At 41.2% G+C, this 22,930-nt stretch overlaps 1 protein-coding gene across 3 annotated transcripts in view; it reads left to right on the forward strand.

Moving 5' to 3' along the window:
• Positions 1–22,498, forward strand: part of SYK (spleen associated tyrosine kinase) — a 96,442-nt gene extending 73,944 nt beyond the window's left edge. For all 3 annotated transcript variants that reach the window (XM_030832532.3, XM_030832534.3, XM_060301218.2), the window contains 5 exons: positions 2,984–3,193; positions 4,036–4,225; positions 15,436–15,576; positions 16,966–17,078; positions 19,861–22,498. In XM_030832532.3, the coding sequence (XP_030688392.1) occupies positions 2,984–3,193; positions 4,036–4,225; positions 15,436–15,576; positions 16,966–17,078; positions 19,861–19,933 (727 nt within the window). In that variant the 3' untranslated portion in view covers positions 19,934–22,498. The remainder of the gene's footprint in view (positions 1–2,983; positions 3,194–4,035; positions 4,226–15,435; positions 15,577–16,965; positions 17,079–19,860) is intronic.
• The last annotated feature ends 432 nt before the right edge of the window (positions 22,499–22,930 follow it).

The following is a 22,930-nucleotide window of genomic DNA, read 5'->3' on the forward strand; positions in this document are numbered from 1 at the left end:
TAGAAAATAGAAACAAGCAAAATATAAGAAAATAAAAACATCCTACTTTACCACTCAAACACCACTACTGTTAACAAACGTGTCTATATTTTTTTTGATCTTTATATGTACACATGTGCACATATGTACTAATTAATTAAAATGCAATCATTCAGTGATAACCCAGTGTTCTCACTTATTTTCTTTGATTTTTAAATATTGTGTCTCATTTCCCTTAACCAGAAAATTCTTGATTACAAATATCCTTAGCATAATTATTTGCTTTATCCTGTAATTTCAAATAATAGTATATATTACATAACAGTTAGAATTGCTAAATTACTAAAAATCTCTTTGTACTTCATTTGGTCTTTAGAAGGAATCCAACAGGGAATGTTCAGTAAAAGTACTGGTTCCTAAGTACTTTGAAAAATACTGGTTTCTAAAGTCCTTTGAAACAAATCTTCTCTGAAAATCTGTTTGATAGGAATATAATTGGGTTTGGTTGTTTGATGCTATTTTAAATTTAAGGAATTAGTGTAAATTTTTTTTCTTGACCCTTGAATCATGTAAATGATTCAAGGGTCAAAAATATAGACAAAAGTATGCACAGAAACTTACGCTTTTAATCCTGCCCCTTCCACCGTATGTGTGTGTGGATACATGTGTGTGTATATATATATATATATATATATATATATGTATGTATGTATGTATGTGTATATGTATATATATATATGTGACTGCTGTGCTTATTTTTAAATATATGTGTATACATATATATCACAATTATTTTGTAAAATGAATATAAATTATCCTGTATTAAGGTATAGATGTTCTCAACTAGTTTGTGATACTCAAATTCCTTGCTTAATTAAATATATAAATTAACATAGATATAACTATAGATACATAATTTCAGCTAGAGATTTGGGGAGAGGAGAGGCCATATAGGTGAATTTGGGGCAAAATGATGTCTTTACAATCCTGAGTCTTCCAATCAATAACAGTGACCCATCCTTCCATTTACTTGGGTCTTTTATTTCTCTGAGCAGAGTTGTTTAGTTTTTTTGTGTAGAGGTCTTGTACAACTTCTTTGTTGGATTCATTCATAGGTAGTTAGTATTTTTGATGTTAATATATGTGGTATAATTTAAAAATTCTTACTTGTTATTCCTTGGCATTGCTTGAATGCAGGAATATGACTGGTTTAGTCTGTTGGCCTGATACCCAGCAACTTTGCTTAAAGTCCCCTATTATTTCTCACTTATTATTTCCAGTAGTTTATCTATGCATTCTTTGACCCAGAAATATATCTATAAATAACAACAGTTTTATTTCATCCCATCCAATCCTTATATTTTTATATTTCTTCCTTGCCTTATTGTACTAACTAGGAACTGTGGTTCAGTGTTGAATAAAAGTGGCAGTAGCCTCATTCCTCCTTCCTGATTTCAGGGGGAAAACTTTCCACATTTCACCATTAGGTTTATAGCTACTGTTTATCAGATTATGAAAGTTTCCTTCTATTCTACTTTTCTGAGGGATTTGTTTTTAATCCTAAATGTGTATTACATTTTTTTGTGTACTTCTTCTCCTCTGCTGCTAGGACCACAGGCTTTTTCTCCTTTATTGTGTTCATGTGGTGAATTATACTGATTGACTTTCAGATGTTCAACCCACCTTGCATTCCTGGAATAAACCCATCTTGTTCATGAATTATGTATTCATCATATCTTTTTCATAAATCACTGAATTTAATTTATTAATATTTCCCTTTGAATTTTTACATCTACGTTCATGAGGGATATCAGTAAATTATTTTCTTGTAACTTCTTTTTTTTTTAATGAGGTTAATGTCATCCTCATAAAATGAGTTGAGAAGTTCCCTTCCTCTTTTTGTTTCTGGAAGAGTTTGTGGGTGTTCTCTCTTCCTTAAACATTGGGAAGAATCAAGAGGTTTTTCCTTGTTAATTTTGATCCCTACCTCACACCATACATGAAACCAGTTCCAGGTGGATGGCAGACTGAAATGTGAAAGGTAAAACAATAAACTGTCTAGAGATAGCATAGGATAATATTTCCTTGGTCTCAGGAAGAGGATGCAGGGGTCTTCTAGGGTGCTGGTGATGCTGTGTATCTCTATCTGTGTAGGAGCTATAGCATGTGTCCAATGTGTAAATACTCTTCTGAGTTCTGCACTGAAGCTGTATGTTCTTTTCTGAATGTATGTCAGACTTAGTCTGTTACTCTGTTATTTTACCTATTTTATGGGATAGTTCTGTTTTTATTCTCCCATTTCAGAGTTCAACAAAAGAGGTATATTTCTTGTATTTGTGGGAACTGTATCATGGAGAGATGCAGTTTCTCAAATCATACGTAGTTAAGTTGCATTCATTTATTTAAGCCCCACTATATCAGAATATTTTCAAGAGTTGAAACATGACCCAGGTGGTGTTTTTATTAGAAAATGGAAAGTAATTAGTTTTTTTCAAACTTGTTGAAGTGTGCTTAAAATTAGCAGAGCTCAGTTTTTAAAAGTTTTATAAATTATGAGCTTTAATAGTATATGTTTTTTAATTCTCCAGCTAGAAATTCATTGTAACATATATTAAAGGCATGTTGTATTTACATACATTACACATAATCTGAGATGATACATCTCAAGATGTTACTGGAATTCATGTATGTCATAGTTTGTAAAGTTTGTTGGAAAGTTATTTAAATATTCTACAGTGTGTTGGCTTTCTGCTTGGTTGCGGCATTCTTCAGCGCTCTCCCATTATTTTTAACCAATTGAGTGTTCCTCTCCTTGTCTATAAAATGAGAGAACATGATTGGAAAATTAGTCATGTATAACATGGCTTCTTAAGATGCATTTCCATTCTGTGACAGATATTTCTATAACATCATTTCTAGCGTAGGAATTATGCTTCATGAAAGATAGTTACCTACATGTGAGCCACTTTGAAAAGCTTCTTATGTGTTGTGATTTCTTTTGCAGAGTTGTGAAAACAGTGGCTGTGAAAATCCTGAAAAACGAGGCCAATGACCCCGCTCTTAAAGATGAGTTATTAGCAGAAGCAAACGTCATGCAGCAACTTGACAACCCTTACATCGTGCGCATGATTGGGATATGCGAAGCCGAGTCCTGGATGCTGGTTATGGAGATGGCGGAACTTGGTCCACTCAACAAATATTTACAGCAGAACAGGTATCCTTAGGTACCCCAGAAGCTCATACTGTGAGGGGCAGGGCCCACCTGCCCAATGCACATCATAACCTGATTTCTACAGGAAGCCTTGTCTCCTCCCACACCTTCCCAGGGTTGGTCCACACTCAGGGAGACAAGAGAGCTGTAGTCTTTGGATCAAGTGCTCTTTAGTTCTTAATGTGTAAAGAAAAACTCTAATCCAAAAATTTGGTCTCCTTTGCTCACTCTGTACTGGCCTGGTGATAGAATCAGCCTTAGACTATCTTGGCAAGCAGTCTCCCCTCACCAAGCAGAAAAAACATGCTCTTTTAAAAGAAATATTTAAATAAACAATTATAAAAGAAAACAGTGATATTTTACATGTCTGGCTGACCTCTACATTCCCTTGAGTAATTACTTCTGAAAACATCCATTGCTATTAACTGATTACAACCATCGATGGAGTAATCATTCTGTGCTTATCTCCAGCCATGGTTGAGATGGAGGAACTCACGTGGAATAAGTCATAATAATAGCCACTGATTACTTTATCCCATTTGCTACATTATGTTTATACTTAACTGAGACTCAGGATTGGTTTTGCTAGCTGTCCAATATTGGAAGGGGGATTCCAACTGAAGCCTGTCTGTTGGTGAGCCAGGTCTGACCACCCCATTATACTGCTTTTCATGCAATTCAAAGCATACCTTGAAAATTCTACCAGCTGAACACCAGTCACCACCATTTGTGACTCTTGCTTAAAAAGAATAGGAAGTGAGTGGGTTCATATTCTGTGTGCATGGTTGGTTGTTCTAAAATGGACTCTTGTTCACTATCACTAATAACACATTTGTGACTTTCAGGCATGTCAAGGATAAGAACATCATAGAGCTGGTTCATCAGGTGTCTATGGGAATGAAGTATTTGGAAGAGTGCAATTTTGTGCACAGAGATCTGGCTGCAAGAAATGTATTGCTGGTTACTCAACATTATGCCAAGATCAGTGATTTTGGACTTTCCAAAGCACTTCGTGCTGATGAAAACTACTACAAGGTAGGAACAACTTAGCCAGTATTCAGAGCATCAGGTAGTAAAAATCTGAAATGCAAATGTATGTTTTCTTAATTTATTATGGTAGGGTTTCAAGAAGCAATTTCCCTATTTAAAAATAACTATGTAAGAAATTTTCTTCTTAAGCTTTGATTCTATTGTTTAAAAAAATGGAAATACTCTAATATGTCACAACTTGGGATTTACTCAGAATAGTATCTTCCAAACTATGTTCCTTGGAGCAATAGGGAATCAAGGTATTAATGATGATTCATTTGGAAAAAAACAAGAATAGAATTCCTTTGTTAAATTGTTTTGGAAAATGTGCGTTGAACAAGTTGACTCTTGCAGGACTTTTCAAAGCTCCTCTCTGAACCCTCAAATGAACTAATAGCAACTAAAAGAAGGGGAAAAAATAAGAAAGCCCCATCCTCATATGAATTCAATCACAGTCTGTATGTAGAGTCTATGTTGATCAATTAGAAGATGTACTAGGATTGAGACCAGGTGGTGGAAGAGTGTACCAAGAACAGATTCCCACCTCTTCAGGTCCCTGGGAATGTCCAGCCACCTCAGAAATAGACAGCATACCTTGAAGATCTAACTAGTGAATGGCAGGATGGGATCTGTGGGATTGCCCTGTGTGCCACACCCTGGAGCGGCTGGAGAAATACGCCTAAGTATCCACACCTACCCACCCACCCTTTCTCTGAGAGCCAGGTGTGGGTATGACAGATAGCAGCAGATAGCAGCTCTTGGTCAGCTAAGGGTCAGCACAAAGGTACGAGCAACAGTAGCAGAGCTCCCATCACAGCTCCTCACTCCATTCTTCATAGAGAAGCTGGCCCCAAAGCAAAGCTGCTTCAGAAATGAGCCATCATGAGAAAAGTATCAAGTGAGCCCTTTGCAGGGACTGCTGGGAGATGGAGCAAAGGGAACAATAGCCTAGAATAACAATCACACATGCACACCAGAAAAAAATAGATTTTATGTTGGAGACACTTTGTAACATGCACTTCATCAAGGTAATTAGAAGAAAATATATACTAAAACAAGGACTCAAAGAGGAGACGAAGTAGTTGAGATGACAAATAATCCCAAAACTTAGTGCATTAAAACAATGCCAAGCATTTATTTACACACAGTTCTACACTGTAGGCAGAGCTTGGTGGAAATGGTGCATCTGTGCTCCACACAGTGTCTCAGGAGGTGGTTCCAAGGGGGCAGAGGATTTATTTCCACTCTGCTCACTCACACAGCGAATGACTGATTTGACATGGGCTGTGGTCTGGGACCTCCACTGGGCTGTACCCATTAAACAATAACTTAACTACATGTGGCCTCTCCATGTGCCCCTGAGCTTACTCACAGCATGGCAGCTGGGTCCTAAGAGCAAGTTACTCAAGAGGCAGGAAGTGGAAGCCGCCAGGCTCCTAAGTTCAGGGCCCAGGAACTGACTCAGAGTCATGTCCACTTATTCTATTGGTCAGAGCAGCCACAGACCACCCATATTCAAGGGAGTGGGGAGGAATGTCAAAGAACACGAGGGCCAATTTTTTCAACTGCCACAGATATTAAACAACATACCATTGAAAGTAAACCAGTGAATCTCTGAAAATCAGTGGGGAAGAAAATATAGAAGGCAGTATAGAAGTAAAAGGCAAAGGATCAGGAACAAGACGGTGGAGTAGGAGACCCCGGCTTCTGTCCCCCAACAAAGATCAACAGTTAGACAGCTATCCATGAATGAAACAGCTCTGGGAGAATGCTGGAGTCCACTTAAGAAGCTTTAGCAGCACAGTGGAACGAAAAACTTGAGAATAGCTACATAAAAAGGGAAGGAACAATAGCTTAATTCTGCTTACGTCATCCCATCCCTCAGGTCAGCACTGCTCAGTGGAGGCAAGAACCCAGCTAGAAAGAGTTCTCTTCACCAGGAAAGGGAAAGCAGGGTGAGCAACCAGCTTCCCCAGCCTTTTGGAGCAGTGCACGAAGGACCTGCTTCAGTTTCACCCAACCCAGAGGCCAGCAAAGCTGAGCTGTCTAGAGACAGCTAGGAACAAGGAAGAAGGGAGAAGAGTGGGGGCTACCACTATCAGCTACACAGCAGGAGTGAGCATGGTTCCTGGTGACCTACTCTGCAAAGGAACCCCAGCAGCCTTCACTACTGAGGACTTCAACCGCCCTTACAGATGCTGCAGATCCCCCCAGCTTTCATCACGCAGGATCTCATCATGGACTCCCCACAGATTTCACTGCTGAGGGTTTTTGCCCTACAGGTTTTCTAATTCACCAGCCACCTGAGTCCCTCCCTACTCCCCCCACCTCACCCACTGGGGAGCAGGATCCATACCAGCAGCCCGCTCCAGCTGCTGCAGCTGCCTGGACCCCAATGGCTGATCCCCACCGGCATGTGTGCACTCGTGGCTATCTCCTGCAGCTGTGCACCTGCACGCTGCCAGCTCAAATCCCATTACTGGCCTCCACTGCTGTGCATATACCTGGGATGAGCCTGTGCGGCTGCAGGAGTGCACTCTGACAGCCAAGGCCCCTATGGCATCTTGTGGGCTTGGATATATCCCTGTCTCCTGTCACTGGCCTGCACCATTGGGCTCACCTGCAGCTGTACACTTACACACTGTCAGCCCAACTCCCATCACCTTTAGTGCCACGCATGTACCCATGGCAAGTCTCTGCAGCCACAAAAGAGCATGTCAGTAGCCCAGGGTCACTGCAGCTGCTAGTGCACCCACAGTTGGCCTCAACCCGTGCTGCTAGGCCCAGCCCTTGCCACTATGTGTTTTGCAGCCAGCCCCAGTCACTACAGAGGCAGCTGCAGCCAGCCCCCACAGCTGAGTATATGCACACCACTGGCTCTGGCCACTGCCAACACCTGCCTGGTCCCTAGCTGCTGGGCCTGGAGGTACCACTGAGGACCCCAACAGCCCTTGAAGCCACTGCAGATCCCCTATAGCTATTGCCAAGGAGCACACAGTTGTTGTTTTGTGAACCACAGAGATGTAAGCAAGTGAAACATCAAGCCCTACCCCCAGACCTGGAGCTATCACATACCCTTGCACTTGATATCCTGTACCCTAGACCAGCAGTCCCCAACTTTTTCGGCACCAGGGACCAGTTTTGTGGAAGACAGTTTTTCCACACACCGGGGGTGGGGATGGTTTGGGGATGATTCAAGCACATTACATGTATTGTGTACTTTATTTCTATTATTACTACATTGTAATATATAATGAAATAATTATACAACTCACCATAATGCAGAATCAGTGGGAGCCCGGGGCTTGTTTTCACTTGCCACTCACTGATAAGGTTTTGATATGAGTCTGCAAGCAATTGATTTATTATGGGCTCTGTGCAGTCAAACCTCTCTGCTAATGATAATCTGTATTTGCAGCCACTCCCCAGAGCTAGCATCACCACCTCAGCTCCACCTGAGATCATCAGTCATTAGATTCTCATACGGAGCACGCAACGTAGATCCCTTGCATGTGCTGTTCACAGCAGGGTTTGTGCTCCTATGAGAATCTATGCTGCCACTGATCTGACAGGAGGCGGAGCTCAGGTGGTAATGCGAGGAATGGGGAGTGGTTGTAAAAACAGATGAAGCTTTTCTCGCTTGCCTGCTGCTTACCTCCTGCTGTACAGCCCAGTACTGGTCTTTGGCCCAGGGGTTGGGGACCCATGTCCTAGACCCAGGGTCAAAGTATGCTCCAGCATGCTCCCACCCACAGGTGAAAGTCCTTCCTTACTGAAGTCACCCCATACAGTCTGGAAGAGGTGGCTGCATCTTCAAATGTACAGATGCCTACACAAGGCTGCAAGGATCATGAAGAATCAGGGAAACATGACACAACCAAAATAACATGGTAAACTCCCAATAACTGATCCCCCCAAAATGGAGATACACAGATTGTCTAACAAATAATTCAAAATAATTCTTCTGCTCAGAGAGCTACAAAAGAACACAGATAAACAATTTAATAAAAATCAGAAAAACAGTACAAAAACAAAATAAGTTCAACAAAGACATAGAGAACATAAAAAAGAAGCAAACAGAACTTTTGGAGTTGTACAATACAAAGACTGAACTGAAGAATTCAATGAGAGTTTCAACCACAAACTGGACCAAGCAGAAGAAAGAATCAGTGAAATCAAAGACAGATCATTTGCAATTAGCTAGTCAGAGGAGCAAAAAGGAAAAAAGAATAAAAAGAAGTGAGGTAAGCCTACGGGACTTATGGGACACCATTAAGAGAAACAAGTTATATATTTCTGAAGTCCAAGAAGAAGAGAGGGTGAAAGGGGCAGAGAACTTATTTTTAAAAATAATGGCTGAGGGCTTCCCTGGTGGCGCAGTGGTTGAGAGTCCACCTGCTGGTGCAGGGGACACAGGTTCGTGCCCCGGTCCGGGAAGATCCCACATGCTGCGGAGCGGCTGGGCCCGTGAGCCATGGCCGCTGAGCCTGCGCGTCCGGAGCCTGTGCTCTGCAACGGGAGAGGCCACAGCAGTGAGAGGCCCGCATACTGAAAACAAAAAATTAAAAATAAAAAAATAATGGCTGAGACTTCCCAAATCTGAGGAGAGATTTGGACATCCAAGTTCATGAAGCTCATAGGTCCCCAAATAAATTCAATTCAAATAGATCTTCTCCAAGACACAAAATAATAAAATTGTCAAAAATCAGGCAAAGAGAGAATCTTAAAAACAGCAAGAGGAAAAAAAGCTTGTCCCTTACAAGGGAGCTCCCCATAAGGCTACCACCAGATTTCTCAGCACAAACCTACAGGCCAGGAGAGAGTGGAATGATACATTCAAAGTTCTGAAAGAAAAACATTGCCAACCAAGAATACTTTATGTTCCAAAACTGTCCTTCAGAAAGGAAGGTGAGACAAAGACGTTCCCAGGCAAACAAAAGCTGAGAGAGTTTATCACCACTAGATCTTCCTTACAAGAAATTCTGAGTTCTTCAAGCTGAAATAAAAGGAAGCTAATTAGTAACATGGAAGCATATGAAAATATAAAACGTACTGATAAAGGTAAGTATATAGTCAAATTCAGCATACCCCATTACTCTAATATGGTGTTGTGTTAATCACTTAATGCTGATACAAAGATTAAAGAACAGAAGTATTAAAAATAGCTATAGCTACAATAATTTGTTAATAGATACATGAGATAAAAAGACATAAATTGTGATATCAAAAACATAACATGGGCTTCCCTGGTGGCGCAATGGTTGAGAGTCCGCCTGCTGATACAGGGGACATGGGTTCGTGTCCCAGTCAGGGAAGATCCCACACGCCGCGGAGCGGCTGGGCCTGTGAGCCATGGACGGCTGAGCCTGCGCGTCCGGAGCCTGTGCTCCACAACGGGAGAGGTCACAACAGTGAGAGGCCCGCATACCGCAAAAAACAAAACAAAACAAAACATAACATGTGGGGAGGAGTACAAGGGTAGAGTTTCTACATACAATCGAAGTTAAGCTGTTATCACCTTAAAATAGACTTATATTTATAAGATGTTTTATGTAAGCCTCAGGGTAACCACAAGTCAAAAACTTGCCATAGATACATACAAGATAGAGAAAAGGGAAGCAAAGTATACCACTATGGAAATTCATCAAATCAAAAAGGAAGACAGTAAGAGAGGAAGAAAGGAGCAAAAGAAATTTAAAACATCCAAAAAACCGTAATATGGTATTAGTAAGTCTTTACCTATGAATAATTACTTTAATTGTAAATGGATGAAATTTTCCAATCAAAAAAGCATAGAGTGGCTGAATGGACAAAAAAAAAAGTCAACTATATGCTGCCTACAAGAGACTCATTTCAACTTTAAGGACACAGAAAAACTCAAAGTGAAGGGATAGAAAAATATATTCCATGCAAATGTAAACCAAGAAGTAGCAGGTATACCTATGTTTATATCAGACAAAACAGACTTTAATCCAGAAACTGGTACAAGAGACAAAGGAGGTCAGTCATCTTATAATGGTAAAGGGGTCAATTCATTAAGAAGATAAAATAATTGTAAATATACATGTACCCAACATTGGAGAACCTGAATATATTAATCAAATATTAACATATCTGAAGGGAGAAATAGATAACAATATAATAATAGTAGCAGTCTTCAATACCCCACTTTTAACAATGGATAAGTCATAGAGACAGAAAATCAATAAGGAAACATTGGACTTGACTTGTGCTTTAGACCAAATGGGCCTAACAGAATTTACAAGAGAATTCTATTAAACATATCAAGAAGAATTAATGCCAGTCCTTCTCAAACTATTCCCAAAAACGGAAGAGGAAGAAATACTCTCAAATTCATTTTTCAAGGCCAACATTATCCTGATACAAAAGCCAGATACAAGGAAAGAAAACTATAGGCCAATATCCCTGATGAACATAGATGCAAAAATTCTCAACGAAATACTAGCAAACTAAATTGAACAACACGTTAAAAAGATCATACACCATGGTCAAGTGGGATTTATTCTTGAATTCAAGGATAGTTCAATATACTCAAATCAATAAATATGATATCCCACATTAATAGAGTGAAAGATAAAAATCATATGGTCATCTTATTAGGTGCAGAAAAAGCATTTGACATAATTCACATCATTTCATAATAAACAGTCTCAAAAAAGTCAGTATAGAAGGAACATACCTCAACACAATAAAGGCCATGTATGGCAAGCCTACAGCTAACATCAGACTCAGTGGAGAAAGGTTGAAAGTTTTTCATCTAAGATAAGGAATAAGACAAGGGTGCCCACTCACACCACTGATTAAACAGTACTGGAAGTCCTAGCCAGAGCAATTAGGCAAAAAAAAAAAAAAGAAAGAAAGAAAGAAAAGAGAAATAAAAGGCTTATAAACCAAAATTACCTCATCTCTATTTGCAGATGACATGATCTTATACAGTTGACCCTTGAACAACACAGATTTGAACTGTGCAGGTCCACTTACACATGGATTTCTTTCATTAGTATGTACTACAGTACTACACAATCCACTATGGGTTGAATCCATGGATGCAGAACTGTGGATACAGAGGGCCAACTGTAAGGTTATATATGGATTTTTGACTGTGTGAAGTGTCGGCACCCCCAACCCCTACATTGTTCAAGGGTCAACTGTATATAGAAAACCCTAAAGACTCCCTCAAAAAACTGAAAACTAATCAACAAATTCAGTAAATAGCAAGATACAAAATCAACACACAAAAAACAGTTGCATTTCTATACACTAATAGTGAACTATCTGAAAAAGAAATAAAGGAAAAAAATCTCATTTACAATTGCATCAAAGCAATAGAATACTTAGGGATAAATTTAACCAAGAAACTGAAAGATCTATGTACCAAAAATAAGAAATTGATGAAAAAAAATTGAAGAAATGGAAAGATAACCTGTGTTCATGGATCAGAAGAGTTAATATTGTTAAAATGACTACACTACCCAAAGCCATCTATAGATTCAATACAAATCCCTATTAGAATTCCAGTGGCATTTTTCACAAAAATAGAAAAAATAATCCTAAAATTCATATGGAACCCAAAAAAACCCTGAATAGCCAAAGCAATCTTGAGAAAGAACAAAGCTGAAAGCATATGCTTCCTGATTTCAAACTATGCTACAAAACTGTAGTAATCAAAACAGTGTGGTACTGACATAAAAACAGACACATAGATCAATGGAACAGAATCAAGAAACTAGAAATAAACCCCTGCATATATAGTCAACTAATATTTGACAAGAGAGTCAAGAATGTTCAATGGGGAAAAAATAGTCTCTTCAATAAATAGTGTTAAAAAAACTGGATATTCACATGCAAAAGAATGAAATTGGACCTCTATATTATAACATTAACAAAAATTAACTCAAAATGGATTAAGGACTTGATTGTAAGACTTGAAACCATAAAACTCCTAGAAGAAAACATATGGAAAAAGCTCCTCAGTGTTGGTCTTGGCAATGATTTTTTGGATATGACACCAAATGCACATGCAACAAAAGGAGAAATCAACAAATGGGACTACATCAAACTAACAAGTTTCTGTACAACAAAAGAAACATCAACAGGATGAAAGTTCAACCTACAGAATGGGAGAAAATATTTGCAAGCCATCTATCTGATAATCGGTAATTATCCAAAATATATAAGTAACTCATACAACTCAATAGTAAAGCCCCCCGAATAATCAGATTTTTAAATGGGCAAAGGACCTGAATAGAAGTATTCTATTTTTTCTATATTTCTATGACAAAAGAAGACATTCAAATGGCCAACAAATACATGTAAGGGTATTTGACATCACTAAGCATCAGAGAAATGCAAATCAGAACCACAATGAGATGTCTCTTCATACCTGTTAAAATAGCGATCAATCACCAAAAAGATAAGAGATAACAAGTGTTGTTGAGGATATGGAGAAAGGGGAATCCTTGTACACTGTTGTTGGGAATGTAAATTGGTGCAGCCACTATGGAAAGCAGTATGGAGTTTCCTCAAAAATTAACAGTAGAACTACTGTATCATCTGGCAATCCCATTCTGTATATGTATCCAAAGGTAATGAAATCACTATCTCGTAAAGATATCTTTACCCCCATGTTCATTACAGCATTATTTACAATAGCCAAGACATGGAAACAACCTAATATCCATCAATAGATGAATGGATAAAGAAAATATGATACGTGTATGTGTGTGTGTGTGCATGTGTGTGTGTGTGTATGTGTGTGTTGGCTTAAAACTGTAGACAAATATATAGGATATATTCAGACATAAAAAAGAAGGAAATCTTGCCATTTGCAATAACATAGATGGACCTTGAGGGCATTATGCTAAATGAAATAAGTCAGAGAAAGACAAATACTGTATGATATCATTTATATGTGGAATTTTAAAAAGCCAAACTCATAGAAACAGAGAGTAGATTTTGGTTGCCAGGGTTTGGGAGGTGGGGGAAATGAGAAGATGTTGGTCAAAGGGTACAAAGTTCTAGTTATAAGAGGAATAAATTCTGGGAATCTAATCTGCAGCTCGGTGCCTAGAGTTAACAGTACTACATTGTATAGTACTTGGAAGTTACTGAGAAAGTAGATCTTAAGTGTTCTCACCATTACAACAGTGACAACAAAAATTAGCAATTTTGTCAGGTGAAGGATGTGTTAACTAACCTTATGTTGTAAACATTTTGCAATATATACGTGTCTCAATCATCATACTGTACAAAAGAAAGAAGCCATGTTAGAAGCAGCTAAAAGAGACTGAACACAAATGAAAAGATGGGAACATGGAGAATTTCTTTAAGAAAACAAAGTGAAATGGAAAACATTAAAGAGTTAAGCAAGATTAAAGAGAAATGATAGTGATGAAAGCAGATTAGCTCAGTGCTCAGAGAACTGTGCATGACAGCGTGAATTTGTGCAGCAGGACTGTAAATGCAAATGCCCTTTAATCCAGCAACTCCTTACAAGTACTCTACACACAGGGAAGATACACTGTCAGTAATGTTCATTCTAGCATGATGTGTAATAGCAAAAATCAGTAAACGACTTAATGACCTCTCAGTAGGAGGCTGGTTAAATCAGTTGTAGCAGATTTATGCGAAGCATACAATTAACTCTCCTAAAAGTGACTTTCTTTGCATGTGCTGACATAGACATATATCTATGACACATGGTTAAGTAGAAAAAGTAAAAAGTGCAAAATGTATATACCTATAGCTTGATTACCCCTCAAGAAAGCATATATTACCAGTTTATACTTATATGTAGATTTTTCTGGAAGGATTCAAGAAAAACGATCAAACGTGCTGTCTCTCTTGGTGAGGATTTGGAGTTTGTGGTGGAGAGAGATTCCCTTTTCATCATATTTAGGGTTTGTCAAAGGTTTATCTTGTGATCAGTTTAAAATTCAGAATAAACTTGAAATAACACACATGACTAGATTGTCCACAACTTTTGAAATCAAAATCTAGAAATAATACATAACATGAATGAGACAGACATATAAGCAGTGTGTCATTTAGAGAAGTGCCCTAGCACCTGTGGTCTCAGATTGATATCCCCGAGTTGTCTCCTCTGACCACCGTAGGGCAACTCACCTCCCTCCCTCCACTTCAAGAGATGTCACCCAGGTTAGAGTGACTTCCATGGGAGGTATCAAGACTTCACTACACCACGCTGAACCCTAAAGCCCCAAAGAAAGAGTTTTGCTAGGCAAGATTTTTATCTCTTTACTAGCACCTGCTTTTTTAAATTAGAAAGTTTACAACTTTGTTTTAAATACTAGCAAACCATCTCCCCCAAAACAGTGTTGGCTTAAAGATGTAGACAAATGTACAGTAATAGTTAAATATATTATGAACAACCTAGTATTTCTTGGAGCAAAACCATGAAGTAATATTCAGGCCTGACTCTTGCATTGCCACGCCAAGCTCCAAGAAGCTGTGAGTAGACAAAGGAAGAGGTAAGAGAAAGCGACTAAAAAATACAAAAAATTCAGTCTGAACCTTAAAAATATGTATTTACATTTTTTAAATTTAAGATGTTAATATTTAACATATTTTTAAGATTCAGACCAGTTATATACACACAGGCATTTTGTGAGTCATGATTTTATTTCTTTTTTTTAATTATGGTAAAATGCACATAACATAAATTTTACCATCTTAACTGTCTTTAAGGGTACAGTTTAGTAATGTTCAGTACATTCACTTTGCTCACAACCCATCTCTAGAATTCTTTTCATCTTCCCAAACCGAAACTCTATACCCATTAAACAGCTACTGTCCATCCCACCCTCTCTCCACAGCCCCAGGCAACCATTATTCTACTTTCTGTCTCTATGAATGGGACTACTCCAGGGGCATCAGATGAGTGGAATCATACAATATTTGTCCTTTAGTGACTTGAATTGCCTACTTCACTGAGCATAATAAAGGGTAACCGCATGGTTCATCCATGTCGTGGCGTGTATCAGAGTTCCCTTCCTTCCTAAGGCTGAATGATACTCCACTGTATCAATATACCCCATTTTGTTTATCCATTCATTTGTCGATGGACATTTGGGTTGCTTCCACCTTTGGCTGTTGTGAATAGTGCTGCTATGAACAAACATGATGTCCACCATTTTATTCTTAATGAAACATCTCTTTATGTGCTTGGTTTTCAGGCCCAGACCCACGGGAAGTGGCCCGTGAAGTGGTACGCTCCGGAATGCATCAACTACTTCAAGTTCTCCAGCAAGAGTGACGTCTGGAGCTTTGGAGTGTTAATGTGGGAAGCATTTTCCTACGGGCAGAAGCCGTATCGGGTGAGCTACATTTGTTTCATTTCCTAATTAACAGACCATCAAAACAGATAAGCCCCAGATTATCTTTAAAGGACCCTGAAAATCATCAAATCTGGACACCCTTTCTGAGTCTTTATCTTTTGAGAGTGGCGGGTGAATATGATCTCACTTTATTCTAAACTGAAAGAAATATTTTAAGCTATCTGGACAGTATGTGGGTTTTTTTTAATTGTGTATTACACATATAAATATGCATAAAATATGTCAACAAAAATTCAATTAACTATCAAGTTAAGAAGGGTAAAAGGGAATTTTATTTGAGCCAAACTGAGGACTATAACCCAGGAAGTAGATTCTCGGAAAGCTCTGAGAACTGTTCCACCGTTAGAAGTCAAAGGCACAGTCATATATATTTTTGAGACAAAGGATCATACATCAAAATGACATACCGATATTTTACATAAAGGTCACTAGGGATACACAGTCCAGGTAAACATGTACAGAGGGAGCGGCAAGTCACCATGACCTACAGAGCTAGGAAAGAGCACTGTTTTTTAAAGAAGTTACAGTGCTAGCGTCAGAAGAAAGGAAAAAAAGTGATCTTTATGGTCAAACAGACACTCCCATCTTTGAGGAGCTCTGGTTAATGTGTAATGCAGATGCACACTGCACAGCAGGGAGGGAGGGAGAATGTCCAAACAAACACAGAATTTTATGTTTAATTTTTTTCTTGTCCTGCCTTAAAATATAAATTTTATTTCATCAAATGTATACCCAAATCACCATTTATTAGATTTGAAATAGAAATAATGGCTATTCCCGTTATCAAATTTGTAGCTGTTACCTTTTTTTCGATTTTTTTCTTTCATATATATATATATATACTGAAAAGTGCACAAATCCTAGGCCACAGCTTGATGGATTTTCACAATTGGGACACACCCATGAAGCCAGCCCCCAAATGAAGAAACAGAACAGAAGCCCCCCTTTCCCCCTGCACACACAAAACTTACCCCAAGGGTAACCCATCTGACTTCTAGCATCATAGATTAGGTGCTCCTGGTACTTCCCTGGTGGTCCAGTGGTTAAGACTCCACGCTTCCAATGAGGGGGGCCCAGGTTCGGTCCCTGGTCGGAGAACTAGATCCCACATGCCGCAGCTAAAAAGATCCCACATGCCACAACTAAAGATCTTGCACATGACAATGAAGATCCCGTGTGCTGCAACTAAAACCCAGAGCAGCCAAATAAATATTAAAAAAATAGATTAGGTGCTCCTATTTTTTGTACTTTATATAGTTGAAATCACATAGCATGTACTCTTTTGTTTCTTTTGGGGGGTAGGATGTATTTGTTTTGTTTTGCTGCGTGCTATGTTTAAAAAGCTCAAGAATATTTTGTGTGTTTTAGGGAATGAAAGGCAGTGAAGTTTCTGCTATGCTGGAGAAAGGAGAGAGGATGGGGTGCCCTCCAGGGTGTCCGAGAGAGATGTACGAGCTGATGACCCTGTGCTGGACCTATGAGTGAGTACCCAGCCCTTCCTGCCATTTAGCCCAATGCTCTGGAGGCAGATAGAATTGCTGAGCACTAAAAAGGAGCATGAATTCTGTCTTTTCATGAATCAGGGATGGGCTCCTTTCTACACAAACAATGGGGGGAGAGGTCTTGCTTCCTGGACCACACACTTATATTCTTTAGTCTAAAGAGTATAGACAATTACTCTAATTCGGGATATCAAAATTTAAACGTAGATAATATTGGCCAAAGGGTGGAGGGGTGGTCAAAGTAAAAACATACGCTTAAGGGTCTGGTCTGGTGATACGTGCTATTTTGGCATGAGCGGATGGCAGAGGTACTTAGCAGGGGGATGTCATACTTCCTAATTCCTGACCACCTTTCAGAGTGAGGCATGACCACGGATGGTGGCCAGTTCACAGATGGATTGGCCAAGGTAGCACTTCCCGAGAAGCAACTCAGAACTTGGAACAGTGGCCCTAGAGTCTGCACTGAGGGGCCTCACATGGCCTGCCTGGTAGAGCACATGTGACGTTGTAGGCAGGTGATGTCCAGGGCAGCTCAGCTGGCAAGGGAAACACACTGCACCTAAGAATCAGGGACGTGGCCTTTGACCTTGCCTGGGTTTGGCAGCCTGGACATGCATCATGGGGAAACCTCCAAGCCATGGTCTCTGTCCCTCTGACACTGAAGTGTGCGTATAGCGCCCTTGCAACTTGGCAATGATTCAGGTCTGTCATCTGGGGGAGCTCATATATCTGCCAGTAGATTTGGTACTTCGAGGGTCAGGTTTGTTCTCAGATATGACAGCTGATATTGCAAGAGTATCTTCAGGATGATGGATATTTCAGGTGCTTTCAGATGCCACCTGGGATTCTGCAACACCCCGGGAAGCATCTTCCACAACTGTAGCTGGGAGTGGAAGTGAAGAATCTCATTATTATCTAGAAGTGACCCAGGGTCAGCAAAAGAGAGGGCAGTTATTTCCCTGCCACTTTCCTCATGGAGGTTACAATTCTGGGCTAGGCAAACAGGAAACAAATTAACCCCAACGTAAACGCCTGATTATGTATTGTGATGGGTGCTATAGAGCAAGCTACAGGGAGCTTTGAATGAGAGTAGAGAGTTTTGGGGGGAGGGTCATACTTCCATTGGAGAGTCCATACTGGCCTCTTTTAGGGAGGGGCATTCCAACCGAGAACTGCAGGTTGAGGAGCTTGAGTGCCGGCAATGCCCCCACTAGGCACGAGGGTCAGAGCGGAAAGAGCACCCCAGACCCAGGTAGTCGGGAGTGACCAGGACGCTGGCACACACACAGGACACTTGACCACCCTCCTCTGCAGAAGCTCAGTGATGTCCTAGAGGCAACCTCACCCATGGTATAAAGGAGAGGTTCCCTGGGAAACCTGACCAGGTGTCTTTGCTGAGGGCCAGTCTGTACTCCTGTTTCCCTACACTAGTTTGTTTGCTTGGTGCTAGGCTGCTGGGTGGATGAAACCCTTATAGCAAGACTCAAAGGGACTCTTGGTGCATTTGGATCCCCATGGTAGGAGTAGAACACCCTGTTTGGCAAAGATGTTGAAGTTGTGTTCTTTGGCTTGAAGTTTAGTAGCAGGAGGGAGGCTTTCCTTCCGTGTGGACACAGGTTTCCACACATGGTCCTACATCCCAGGCTTGGCCATCACGTCCCCTCCTGCAACACAATGTGGTGGCCAGAGACATCTTCCCACAGTGGGTGTGGTCTATAGACATGACCACAGATGGCTGATATTTTTACGCAGTTTTATTGCCTGCTCTTGAAAGCTGTAGGTGCAACCATTTGTTTGATGCCCTTTGACAAGACAACCTATTTTGGTTCTGTAGAAGCCACCCTGCCCTTATAACAGTAAATGATTATTGGTTCCCATGGGTGGTCCCTGGCTGTTCTCTTATAACTAGACTGAACCATGTGAAATCACAGTTGTTGTAGGTCAAAAAGGTTGAATGTGGACAGTTCATGCAGTTTAACCTCAAGTTCTATGTCACTTTTTGGGCAGTTTTACCCACTTGCAATATAGCCAAAACTCTTGCAAAATAAAATTAACTTCCAAGCAAGGATAGACTCTCCGAATTTTAAGAAATACTTGCTTCCAACTGATTCTGTTCAGTATGCCCATGTTAGAGAAAGCAGAGATGTCTATAGAAGTTTGTTTAGAGGTTGCAAGTTGTTAAAAAAACTTTTACCCATGGTTTATATACATCATCGCCTCACCTGCCAACAGTGACAGAAGTAAGGCCTGGCCACGTTAAGGTTTAGAATAGCAGCGTCTTTTCAGAAAATCCAGAGCCATCTGATTGGGGTGTGGGGAGGGGAAGTTTAAATTGTGTCCACATTTTTTTTAAAAAAAGATTGAGTCAAACGTTAAATATATATCTGCAGCACACTGACCAACTAAGTATTTTCAGACACGTTCTGTTTTGCTAGGTCATAAGGAGACAGTCTCTGAACCTGCGGTTAAAAGATCCTGACTTTGAGAACAAAACTTTCCCATCTTTAAGGTGGACAGGAGTCACCTGGGAACCTTGTTGAATGCATATTGCGTTCTTTAGGTCTGGGGTGGGCCTAACATTGTATTCCCCAGAGGCTTCTGGTCAGCCACACTTAGAGCAGGGATGCAGTGTGACCGCAGGCTCATGAGGAAGTGGGGCGCCGCCACTCCACTAGCGCTTGGCCTGCAAAGACCCCTGCTGTGACCAGCACTTTTTCACAAGCATTGATTACAAACAATAATGCCTCTCTTCCCTTTGCAGCGTGGAGAACAGGCCCGGATTTGTAGCAGTGGAACTGCGGCTGCGCAATTACTACTACGATGTGGTTAACTAACGGCTCTGGCGCCCTTCTGTGGCTGCCTTTGAGCAAATGAGCAGTCGAGGGAAGACTATTCCAATGCTTTGATTTTGAGTCTCCATCTTCCTCCGCCCGGGAGAGCCAGCTCAGGTGGAATGTTCCACTGACTGTCGTTCCCCAAAGCCTGTCCTGGAACACGCCCTCCACAAAGCAACCCGTCCCAGAGGAGCGGTGGGAAGACAGACAGACACCAGGACCAAGGGTCCCGTGGATTCATGTGTTTCTTGTCTGTGTGGCAGGTTATTTGCAGGATTTGTTTCCAAATTTCTTTGTCTTTTCAGTTCTCGGGCTCCTGGGCTGCATTTGAATACCCAGCATCACCATGGGGTGCTGAACCCTCTTGCCCATTTCGGCTGCATTTTCAGTGGCCAGAGGGTGCCCTTGGCTTGTGATGCCTGCCGTGGAGGGAAGGAAGGGAGAGGAGAAGAGGTTTGACTGCCTCCAGAACATGGCCCCTACAGGTCCCAAGACTGAGCCCTGCCACTGAAAAACATTCCCCGATAAAAGTGTTTTGAGGCTTAAAAAAATCAGGCTGGACCACTGCAATTTCTAAGCCTGTAGCCCAGTTAAGGGAAAATAAAAAGTATGGATACTGCTTTTGCTCTATGTGTTCTGAGGCAGAAGACTCACATCTGTATGAAAAATGGAGCCTGTTGGAATGAATTGGCTTGGCTTACTTTCCCCCCAAAAGCCTCTCTGAAGACTGTACTTGACTGGAGACTAATAAATAAAGTTCTTCGTGGAGACCCAGTAGGGAAGAGGATGTCTGTCCTCTCAGGTCTGACCTAGGACAGACAGCAGGGTACAGCGGGCTGTCGTCTGCTTAGTGGGGTCCAAGCTTGCTCTCCCCTAGAGAGGGCCTGCAGCCAGAATTCCCTGACTTTTTCTGTATTCATAGTGAGGGACAACCTGGTGGCCAAGGTCATCTAAAGAGGAGTTTCTAAGGCAAGTATCAATTCACAATAAAGCCACAGATCCTGACCCTCTCCACAAGTAAACCTCATTGAGTGTGACTTTGGGTTGAAGATACAAGACCCGAGAACTTTTTTCTAGTCCCTGAGTCTTAGTTAATCCTTGGCTAATGTTTGATCTCATTGATATCAGATTTGCTGTAGCCATCCTTCTTAGGGCAGTCGAGACACATAAACTCAGACCATCTTGTCTTCAGTGGTACCTAAGACATTTTAAAGTGTACATCCAGCCTATGGCCAGAGAGGAGGCCCCACTCATGACAGGGGAGCCAGGCACGAAGAAAGGCAGCAGTCGGCACCCCAGCTTAGCCAGCAGAAGACATGGGTCCACTGGTAGAACTTGTGTTAAGAAACTTTCAGAAGCCGCCCATGCTTTTTTGCCACATGGTGGTTTAATCATCGTGTTAAAGAGAGGATCCCTGTGTGCTGAGCAGATACTCAAAACAACGGCAATGCACATGTAGAGTCCCTGAGATTATAAAGATGAGTGACACAATCTCTGTGGTCAGGTTGTTTGTAGAATCATCACAGAAAGGGCTGGATAAAGCAGTAATGGCATCTGAGAAAGAGACCATCCATACACACTGCTGAACTCCCAGGGTCCTTCTTCTACCCGCAAAGTGTGTCTGTAGCAAGGCCACACACTTACAGGAATAGAGGGCATGCATGTCATAAACATGTAGAGCTCTTGCCTTCTTTCCAGTGGGATTTTCCACACTGTCTAGCAGCTCAACACACTTCCCAGGAGTCTGGGGATGAAGAACATCTAGAATGTGAGTGGGCAAGAGATGCCCTGCCCAGGAGGCAGCCAGCACTCCCCTCCGCTCTGTCCTCTGCTTCTCCCCCTAGTGGAAAGAGGCCTGTGTGTAGAATTTTCACTGTGGCCGCTCGCCCAAGTCTTGTCTAGTGAAAATTGTGTCCTGCGTTAGAGATAACTGTTCTCCTCCCTGGGGTCACAGAGGAAGGCACATAGGGAAAGGCACCTTTGTGGAAGGATTTATGATGTAAATGAGCAAAATTTGGAAGCTTAGGGCTTACTGCAGGGCTGGGCTTTCACATGCATGCTGCCCTTCTGATGGGTCTAACCACGTCTTTACCTGGGTCTGGGCGCCCTCCATGTGCCTTCACCTTTTGGTCCATGTTTAGCAGGAACAAAAGGACAGCACATCAGACACACGGCCCTGGCCAGTACCAATTGTCTGCTGATGCCACAAACACTTTGTCACCTCAGTGGGACCAAAAGTTTTTGTAGCAGAAACACAGTTCATTCTGTGGTTAAAATAATTACAAGTGCTTTTCGTTTGAGCATGTCCTTCCCCTGCACTTGCTGGTACCAGCCTTGCCTTTGTCCTTTGCGTGGTGACTTCACATTTACCCCAGCCCAATGACTGCAACCCCACCTGGGTTTTCACATGTAGGGGTGACCGCCGGTTTATCAGGCTCCCACACTCCCAAAGAGCACACTCTACCTGTCAATCCGGGCATCATATTCTCCATTCATTTCAGAAGAGCAATCTTTTGTCACTGGACTTTTTTTCAACTGTGATTTTTAATAAAACTTTTAAATGAGCTTTGTGATGATTTTCATGGATGTGATTAAAGTATGATAGGTTATACTGTCAAATCCACGGTGCCAAACAGCATTGTCAAATGTGCCACATATATTTTAAAAAATGGTAAGTCCCCAGCCACATCCTAAAAAGATGGATGTATGCAGGCTGGTCGGAGCAGATCTGGAAGCTTCTGCCATGCACAGAAGGAAAAGGCCTGTCAAGGAGGGCCCTGGCCCGCCATGATCCTCTGTTCACGGGCAGGGGATCTGCCCAGCGAGAGCCTCACAGCTCACATCGTACACTAATGAGAGGTGGGCTAACGAGACAGAAATCCCAAAAGAGGCCAGAGCAGCATTGTGGCTGGTGAACTTTCCCTTTCTCTGTACAGATAGCTTAGGGAGCACTGGGGGTATCAAGAAAAGATATCCAGAGCCCCCATCCCCTGTTTT

This window comes from Globicephala melas, chromosome 6, assembly GCF_963455315.2.
Source record: "Globicephala melas chromosome 6, mGloMel1.2, whole genome shotgun sequence".
Lineage (NCBI taxonomy): Eukaryota > Metazoa > Chordata > Mammalia > Artiodactyla > Delphinidae > Globicephala > Globicephala melas.